The sequence below is a fragment of the Schistosoma mansoni genome, chromosome 6 (assembly GCF_000237925.1).
Source record: "Schistosoma mansoni strain Puerto Rico chromosome 6, complete genome".
Taxonomy (NCBI): Eukaryota; Metazoa; Platyhelminthes; class Trematoda; order Strigeidida; family Schistosomatidae; genus Schistosoma; species Schistosoma mansoni.
Genome location: NC_031500.1, coordinates 15,752,816 through 15,763,461, shown reverse-complemented (window position 1 = coordinate 15,763,461; position 10,646 = coordinate 15,752,816). Strand labels below are relative to the sequence as shown.

General features: G+C 34.7%; 1 protein-coding gene across 1 annotated transcript; it reads left to right on the top strand.

Annotated features, from left to right (window-relative positions):
* Positions 1 to 9,724: 9,724 nt before the first annotated feature.
* On the top strand, positions 9,725 to 9,949 carry Smp_203190 (uncharacterized protein; the record flags this gene model as incomplete). Its single annotated transcript, XM_018798401.1, has 1 exon — positions 9,725 to 9,949. The coding sequence occupies one exon, from the start codon at positions 9,725 to 9,727 to the stop codon at positions 9,947 to 9,949; it is 225 nt and encodes a 74-aa protein (XP_018653346.1).
* Between the last annotated feature and the right edge of the window lie 697 nt (positions 9,950 to 10,646).

The following is a 10,646-nucleotide window of genomic DNA, read 5'->3' as shown; positions in this document are numbered from 1 at the left end:
ACAAGATATCATGGTTGCTGATGTCGTTTGACTGGACTGCTAACTTCTATCCGGCGAACACTCAATATTTCTCATCAGGAAAGATCCCGAAGTAAGAAATGGATACTTGTTGAAATACATTGCGCTAAGAATTCTATATTATAGATCAGAAGGGGTTTTTGTGAATATTTCAATATTTTCATAGTTGAAATCCTGAGTCCATTGAAGCTAGACTACCATGGAAAACCTGGAAGCACTGGACAGCTGTTTCGTCCTTTTATGTGGGACACCTCAGCAGTGCTCATCCACGATTCCGCACTTATATTATACCAAAGATATAATATTGGATAAAGCTAATAATAATAATAATCTTTGTAGATGTATGTCTCACCATATTCTAATACTTTCCCCAATTCATTCATTCATTCACTCATTCATTCATTCTATCATTCATACATTCCTATAATGGTATATGTTAAAAGTGACCAATCAAATTTTAGGAAAAAATCTATATAAATCTTAGTTATTAGATATTCTCCTATAAAAATTATATTTTTTATTAAGAATATTTAAATTAACTACTTATAACAGTTACATTAGTAGTAGAACTATACATAACTTCTCAGTGTTCTAATTGTGTATTCAATTAATTGTAAGTTATTAATTATTAATAAATTATATTATTATTATATATACGGTTTATATTCATTTGATGTTGTTGGCTTGTATGTCCCCATTGTTGATTAAGGCTGCAATTGATCAGTCTCTTATTGGCATATGTGCATCGTGAACGGATTGCCTCAATATTGACTTAAGTCATAGGCTTTATAAGCAAAAATTGATAGTGGCTAACAGTGGAATCTAGCATTCACGTTTCGTCCTTTTTGAGACTCATCAGCTGAATGTACCTGCATCTCAGAGTTGATATTCACAAAGAAGCATCTATCAGGACCCAGTAGGTAAGTGGATAACGTGATGTGAGTTTAAAGCGGACGATACTGAGTTCGAGTTCTAGAGTGAACATCAACTCCTAAGATTCAGATACATCTAGCTGATGAGTCTCAAATAGGATGAAAACGCGAGTCTTGGATTCCACTGTTATCCATTATCCATCTTTTCAAATATGGTTTATATTTTGTTCTTAACAAAATCTAATGTAAATTATGCATAGAACTGAATTTTTAGTTAAATAGTTTGAAAGAAATCAACACCAAGATCTTTGGCAGTATGTCATATGTGCTAATATTAGAAATCTTTGTGAAGTGACGACGTTTTCATGAAGATTCAAACATACATATCATGCTATATTGAATTCAAACTGATCTACACTTTAATATATAAGAACTTTCATCTAAATTAGAACGAATAGTTTCACAGTATTTGAGTGCTAAGTTGATGTAAGGAATTTAGTTCGTTGAAAAAACTTGGACCAGATTGCTAGGCAAAATGTTGGATTTTGACTTCAAATTCATTCGCTGAGATTTTTCACAAATACATATTCTTCCTATTTAATGATCTACACTTTTCTTTTCAAATATACAATGGCTGAGATTATTTTGTATAGCAGTCATCAACTTAATATCAAGGTATTACAGTTTTTGTTTTTTGGTTTATTATTGAGTGAGTGTTTAACGAAACAGAAGAACATGACTAGTTGTTTCAGTTGAAACTCCAACAAATCAAACTACAAGTCGGCTTATAGATTATGGTCTTTGTCTTAGTAACCATATGATCGTTTATAGTCCATTTTGATGATTACCATTTATCATCGACGTTAAAAAACAGTGGTCATTTATTGGTCATTTCATGTGTGGAGGATAAAAGAAAATGCTGTTGTGAACAAGAGCACCAGTAGGGGCAATCAAATGTATTTTATTACAACATAACAGAATATTATAGTTGAGATCATGAATCAATTGAAGCTAGGCCAGCATGGAAAACCCGGTAGCACTCGACTCCCGTTTCGTCCTCTTGTGGGACTCCTCAACAATGAGCATCCACCATTCCGCTTCGCGAAATTCGAATCCAGGACCTAACAGGCTCGCGCGTGAGTACTTAACTAATAGACCACTGAGCCGGCATCCAATGGCGCGAGACTGATAGGTCCTGGGTTCTAATCTCGCGAAGCGGGATCGTGGACGCGCACTGCTGAGGATTCCCACAATAGGACGAAACGGGCGTCGAGTACTTTCATGTTTCTCACGGTGGTCTAGCATCAATTCACTCATGATTTCAAATATCAAATTACTGAAATCATCACAAAACTTCTTCTGATAAATTTTTGTACGTCAAGTAGTCAACTGGTTTAAACTTATGAATTCATTATTACACTGAGAATGAAAATTAATTTAATATTTTTTATTTAACTAGAAATACAGACTATATTACTATATTACTCATTTAAATTTCAAACTGAGATGAATGAAACATCATTGTTATTTTATAGTTGAAATTATCAGTCATTTGAAGCTAGACCATTATGGAAAACCTGAAAGCACTCGACTCCTGTTTCGTCCTATTATGGGATTCCTCAACAGTGTGCATCCACTATCCCGTCTAGCGAGATTCGAAACCAGGACGTATCAGTCTCACACGTGATCGTTTAACCACTAGACCACTGAACTGTTAATGTCTAATTTCAACCGCTTCATGTAATTGAGTAAACATTCACCATTGTATTCAGTGAGTTGATATTTCACAACAGACCTGGTTGAACTCCACTGGTCCAGTGCTTTCAGGATTTCCACGGTGGTCTAATTTCAAATGGCTCATGATTTCAACTATAAATTTATTAAAATCTCCACAAAAACCCCTTCAGATATTATCATTGTCAGTAGTCTATTTTTTTTTTTAGAAAATATTTGTCTGTCTACCCTTAAAAACAAAAACAAACATTGAATTGACTGAAAAACTAAAATCATAGTTTTATCTCTGGGAAATATGTTTCCATAGGATAAGTTATACTATAGGAAAACAATAACTAGTCTTCAATTCTTAGTTATTAAGTAATTTTGCCGTAAACAAAAAGAAAGACAATTGACATAAGGGTATATCTTGAATAGAAATAAAATTCAAAGTTCATTGATCCCATCATCTATTATTAATAGAATACATCTTTGAGATGAGTAAAGATACAAAAAGATGATATTCAAATAACTGTTGTGTAATAATTTAGGAACTCGAACTAGAATAAGAATGACAATATTGTGGTATGTACTACTGATATCGACAGATATCAATAGTATGTATCATTCATCGAAAGTGAAATACGAAGTAGTAGAAGGTTAAGAAGATTGAAGAAAATAGAACGAGAACAGAGGGTGATTGCTGTGGAAATGAAGGAACAATAAAGTATGAGATGATTGATTGACCTTTTACAAATGAAGTATTTACTGTATAGTTCTTAGACTTTAATAAGATATTCTGTAATTTTGTATTCCAATACATTTGATTGTCCCCATTTATGTTCTTGTTCAGTATAATAAAACTACAGGATTTTATATTACATTCTATAATGTATGACACAGAAAAGAGCTATATACATATATGGGAATTATTTCATTCGGTTACTGGAACATTCACCCATACGTACTTTAGAAGTATTATGAACATCTTAACTAATTCATACTCTTATTCTTCCCTTTATTTAAATCTCAAAAAGAATTCCTAAACAGTTATGACAAACATTTTTTATTTCTCTCTTAAATCACGCCTTAGCAACAGAATGATCTAGTAACTTAATGAAACTAGTAATAATATACGAATTAAGTTATTAGATTAGTTATTACAATCATGTTATAACTTGTGTCCTGTGTGTCCTGCTAATGTATAACGTGATAATACTGCCAATTAGAGAGCAGAGACTTGTCGATCGGATCAATGACGCATACAACCTGGACGAGTAGTCTAGAATACTTATCGGTCCTGTTTTCTGCCTAACGCAGCCAGTGAAGTCCAGAACACCCTTCTCATCCTCTGCGGTATGAAGTTTTATACTTCAAACATATTGAGTTCATATACTAATCAAACTGACCACATCGTACCATAAAATAAGAAAATAACATTTGTACAAGATTCAGCCAAATGTGACTGTGAATAAGGGAGATAGTAATTGATAGACAGGGGATAAGTCATGAATGATAAATCGTATAATAATAGTTCATAGGTCAAGATAAAGCTTATAATAAGAGGGATAGGAATATGAATAGTTTAGTTACTTAACAATTATACAATGAAAATATACGCATAGTATCGGTCCATAAATAGATCCAAAAAGTCACCATTCATTATTCTTATCTAAATATAACAAAACATTTCTTCTAATAGACAATAGTCAAACTTTAAAATTAAACTTGCTAATTATAGGCGATTAAAGATAATACCAACAGGTTCACGGTAATGAAGCTATTGATTTGTATATATCTTCATAAGATATATAACAACTAATTGTTGGCGATTCTTTTGCAAACATGGAATGTACAAGCTGTGAAGATCGAATTTTAGTCTGTCATTAATTCATATCTCATACCATTATGTAGAGAGTATTAAAAACAGTGCCAAATAATTTTAGAAAATTTGTGAGTAAATAGATGGTCAATAATTATCTCACTTACTTATGTTTGTTACCCCTGATAGAGGATCATAAGCTGCTTACCAGCATTCTTCATCCAACTCTGTTCTGGGTAATCCATTCTAGTCCTTTCCAGTTGCTTTTGATCCTTTTTATGTCTGCTTCAATTCTCAATCTCAGTTTTCATCATGAGGTATCATAATTCTGCCTTCAACATCTAGGGTAGAGTTTATGTGGTTTATATTGTTTATCCTGGTTAGAGTTTTTTTCAGGAAGGTTGTTTTCTACGGGATCAGGTTGCTGACCCAATACCCAACCCTCCTTCTTTACCTGCGCTTGAGACCGGCAGTAACCCTAGAAGAGCTACAGGTGGAGTTCAATAATTATCTTAGTTAAGCTTAATTAAGAGTTTATGAATCTACCATGAACCAAAACGTACGACTGAATAAATATTTATTTAGAATATTTGTTTAAAACTTATAAAAGGTTAGTTTTTCTTAAAATATGGACCAGATCGAAACATCTCCCTGTGATTCAGTGACCTTATATCGTAGATGTAATATATCGTGGTGGATTTATTTCTTATTAGATTAACATTTTATATGAGTTTAATTCACCGAGTAGATAATCTTGAAGCTATAATATTAACCAGGCAATATCCGTTGACCTTAAAGGCGTTTGTCTAACGGCCAACGTTGTTGAACATCACAGATTACAATTTCTCACTTTAGTTTCAAGAATACTTTTTGTTTTTCTTTTATAACTAAATAAATTATTTTCGGAATGAGGGTTTGTAGATAATGTAGTAATTTAAGCTGTGACCAGTGGAGTCTAACGGTGTCTGTTGTAGAGGCAGTTACTTATTGAAGACAATGATGGACGGTAGCACAATTTTGTGGATCGATTGAAGTTAGACATTAACACCGCTGGATTCCGGATCGGTAGTCTAAAGGTTAGGAGTTCGTGCGCCTGACCGAAAGTCCTGGGTTTGCCCTCAAATGCCCTGGTACGGTCGGCGGTTCGGAGAATCTACCTCTCCCTCAACAAATGCTCTCACACGGTCACATGTATACAGCCTCTGCCAAAGAAGTCTTACTGACTACTTTCTCATAAAAGAGGTGTTGTTTACGAAATTGAGAGGACGAAAAGTGAATATCCTGCGATTTAGCAGAGTTAGTGGATATGGAACATCCACCTAGAGGAGTTGGAAAACCCTGATTCCAAACGAGTGGTGTACAGGGAATCAAGTATCTTGGGGAAACAAAAGGCGTATGAACCTAATTTTAGTCACTGACTATCGTGAGACTGCATCTAATTACGTTGCTCCACTGCCTTGTGGATTAGACCTTTAGGTCAAAGGATCGGGATGTGATTCCCTAAGAAAACCACCTAATTCAGTCTAGGCGTACCAATATTTATGTGTTCAAATAAATAAGGGTCAAAACAATTTTCAAATACGAATCAAACGAAGTCCAAATGTGTTCGTATTGATTTGATAAACTATAATAATCTTTTCCTTCCAAAAAAAAGTTTCAAATCTTATATAAAACTATTAAGAATATTCCATTACCATCATGAACAGCTTTTATTAAATATAACAGTAATATAGATTTATTACAGTTCTATGAAATCTTAATGTAACTACTCACTAGTGACTGGCTCAATGAGGTAATTCCTGGAGTTCTAGTGAGAAGTCGTAACCAATGGAGCTAATCCATGTCAGGTAGAGACAGATATCTACCTCAGTACAATTGAAGTTGGTCGAGCAATTTGGTGGATTGGTTGAGGTTAGACATTATTACTGTTGGACGCCGGCCGGATCAGTGGTCTACCGTTTAAATGCTCTGGGGTGAGACTGGCAGGTTTTGGGTTCGAATCTCGTGAGGCGGAATGGTGGATGCGCACTGCTGAGGAGTCCCATAATAGGACGAAACAGTCGTCCAGTGCTTCCAGGTTTTCTATAGTGGTCTAGCTTCAACTATTTAAAATTATAATAATATCATAACAGTAAGATGTAATGAAGAAAATGGATTTATGGTCAAATCAATTAGTTTACTTTTTAATAGGGTATCAATGCCAAAGTTGAACTTGTTAATTTTAAATAAAAAAATTGATCATTACATGGAAAGTTAATCATAAATATCCCTTCTTCTTTTTGATATCTATCCTAATGACTTGAATATTTCTAATGTTTCGTGACTTAATTTAGGCCACTTCTTCAGGGTAAATAAATAATTGAAATAAAATTAACACAAGTTTAAATAGTACAAAAAGGAAATAATGTGTTATTTATTTACTTTGAAGTAGTGACTTATATTAAGTCACGAAATGTTAGATATAGAATTTTTCCACTCATTGAGGGGATATAACATAGATATATACCCATTAGTTTAGTTAGATAATTAAAAGTACTTAAATGAGAATCAAGATAAGGATAAACAAGCACTTATGAATATGTAGCCGTTTATAGTGAAGTGATATTAAGTAATCTAAAGATTATAAGCCAAGATGGATAGTGGATAGTAGTGGAATCCAGTTTGACGCGCGTCTCGTCCTATTTGGGTCTCGTCAGCTGAATGTACCTGCATCTCAGAGTTGATGTTCACTCTTAGACTCGAACCCAGTACCGTTCGCTTCAAACGCCATCGCGTTATCCACTTAACTACTGATTCCTGATGGCCACTTGCTTGTGCAATGGAGTGAGGTTTAAATTCACTTAGTTATGTTTGTTTGAATCTTCCCATTGATGTGGCTTTCAGGACTCAGTGGCCGAGTGGATAACGCGTTGGCGTTCGAAGCGAAAGGCACAGGGTTCGAGTCCCAGAGTGAACATCAACTCTGGGATGGAGGTACATCCAGCTGACGAGTCCCAAATAGGACGAAATGCGCGTCCTTGATTCCAATGCTAGCTACTATCCATCTTTGCTTACAATGCTTGTCAATTAAGGCTATATCGAGGTAATACGCACAGTATGCACATATGCCAATTACAGACTGACCAGTTACAGTCCTAAGCACCAATTGAAAGATTCAAACAAACAATGCTAAGTGAATTCAATCTAAAGATCGTTTCATTATCATTATTCGAAATTGAAATGATGATGTGTATGAGAATTATTTGTTTAAGTTTGATTATTCCTTCTAAATTAGTAATATGAATAATCAGTACAAAAAGCATTAGCATTTGTGTTTTTGTAGATAAACTCATGTTACACACTGTCTATCTTTTCATTGAGAGTCTGTTATTTATTTATTTAAATACATAAATATTGGTACAAAGAGGCACCAAATATATGTGAGACATAAATCATTAGATTTTTCCCAGAGTACAAAACGATGCGGGTGATTTTTTTTTGAAGGGGGGGCCACATCTAGAGCCTTCGACCTAAAGTTCTGATACATGAAAGAGTAGAGCACCGTAAGGAAATCCAGTTTCATGGTAGTCTGTGATCAACAATAGGTTCATAGACTATTTGTTCCCTCAGAATCCTGGAGTCCATCAATGGTTTGCAATCAGGGTTTCCCAACTCCCCTAGGTGGATCCTCCATATCCACAAACTCGGTTAAAGCACAGGATATTCACTTTTCGTCCTCTCAATTTCGTAAACATCAGTAAAACCGCGAGGAGGCAGTGAATAATACGTCCCTGGTAATAGTTGTACACACGTGTCTATGTGAGAGTATTTGTGGAGGGAGAGATGTATTCTCTCTACCCTTGACCGTACCAGAGCATTTGAAGGCTATTTGGTTCCATCCAACTTAGACTATCTATTCAAGCTACTATATCTGATATCATTCACATTTCACACTATTATCGTACATACAAATTATATTCTATCCTTTCTCACTACAGAGGTCACATTTTTTCATCCCTTACCCTGTACACATACGCATGCAGAAATTTACATACATGTCGATTATAAAAATCACCTTGAGTGGAATGACATGACATTGACTTATTCAGATCTGTTTTCTTGATTGATCGCACCTAATATTCTTGCTTTGTTCCTTCATACTATATAAACTTGGATTAATTTTGATTTGGTTATTTATTCTCTGAAGAAGTGGCTTACACTGAGTCACGAAACGACGGAAAATCTAATTTTTCTACTGATTGAGATATAACAAATATATTGTTACTATTTATAACTGAAATGTTCTTTCTCTCAGAAGTTGTATTGTTCTCGCAAAAGGTCGTCTTGTTTTAGTGATATAGTCTAGAAAAATATATGTTTACAATACTGACATGCTTACTATTTATCAGTTTTATACTTTTCTGTTTTCGTCTACTTTACTTACTTACCTACTTACATATTTACTTACTTACGCCTGTTACTCTTCGTGGAGGAGCGAAATACGCCCACTAGCATTCTCCATTTAACTCTGTCCTGAGCGATCTTTTCCACTTGTTCTCAGTTGATATTCATTCTTTTCATATCTGCTTACAATTCCCAAAGCAATGTGTTCCTTGGTTTTTCTCTTTTCTGTTTACCTTCAGGATTCTAAGCTAACGCTTGCCTCATGATGGAGTTTGATGATTTCTTCAATGTATGTCCTATTCACCTTCAACGTCTTTTCCTAATTTCCTTTTCGGTTAATAACTAACTTGTTTCCTCCTATAGTAGACTGTTGCTGATGATATCTAACCAACGGACATTGAGTATCTTGTGTAGACAATTGCTTATAAATACTCGTACACTTTTGATGATGATTGTAATAGTTCACCACGTTTCAGCTTCCTACAATAGAACTGTGTTGATGTTCATAGATCACCATGGAAAACCTGGAAGCACTTGACTCCCGTTTCGTCCTATTGTGGAAATCCTCAGCAGTACGCATCCACCATCATTCCTCGCGAGATTCCAACCCGGGACCGACCAGTTTTGCGCGCGAGCGCTTAACCACTAGACCACTGAGCCGTCCGCCATCCAACGGTGTTAATGTCTAACTTCAACCAACCCACAAAGTTGAGCAACCGTTATAAAGTTATATAAAGTTAATTTAGTTAATATCTCAAGAATCATCAGCCTTATACTCTTACAATTAAGTGATTCACTACAGTCAAGGAATCTTTATCTTGTTGATAATCATATTGTTATATTATCCAGTAAATACTTAAAACCTTTCACCATACTGAACATTCCCTTTTTTTCTTCTCCCTTAGATTACCAAACAATGATTAAATCAATTTTAATCTTATCAATATTGTCTATTGTATTTTCATTTGTCAATGTCAAATGTGCCGTGGCTGCATCTGAAAATGATATAGATCGTTTCCCTTATGAGTTAACTTATGCACATGATGAACTTGATCCATATTATTTTCCAACTCTACGTGATTCATTAATTCGACGTCTTATGAAGCGAAAATATTATATATCACAAAGACTTGGTAAATAAATCTGCAATCTATACAATCTAGAATTAACCATATTTGAATCATAATGTAGACCACATTATAACATTAAACAGATAATCATTTTATTCATATAGAGTATATATTTATAGTTGCCAAGGCAACCAAATTGCAAAGAAACAATGATAATAATTGTATTATGATGAAAAACCTGCAAAATATAAACGTTTGAAGATATATGAAGCTTTATCTGACTTATTTTTACTGAAGTATTAGTGTACATGAGCTAAGTAATTCATTGCGGTGTTCTGGATATTCTTTTGAAGTTATACTTGTTAGAACCGATTATCTTATTTAGATTAAAATCAACTTTCAGAAGCTCACAATTCCACCCCGTGAACATGATTTAGTGACTTCAAGAGATATTTCCTGAAGTTCTAGTGGTAAGTAGTGACCAGTTGAGTTCAACCAGGTCTATTGTAAGATAGTAACTCACTGAAGACAATAGTGAATGGTTGCTCAATTTCATGGATTGGTTGAAGTTAAACATTAACACCGTTGGATGCCGGACGGATCAGTAGTCTAGAGGTTAAGTGTTCGCACGCGAGACTGGTAGGTCCTGGGTTCGAATCTCGCGATGTGGGATCGTCAATGAGCACTGCTGAGGAATCCCACAGTAGGATGAAACCGCCGTCCGGTGCTTCCAGATTTTCCTTGGTAGTCTAGATTCAATTAACTCAT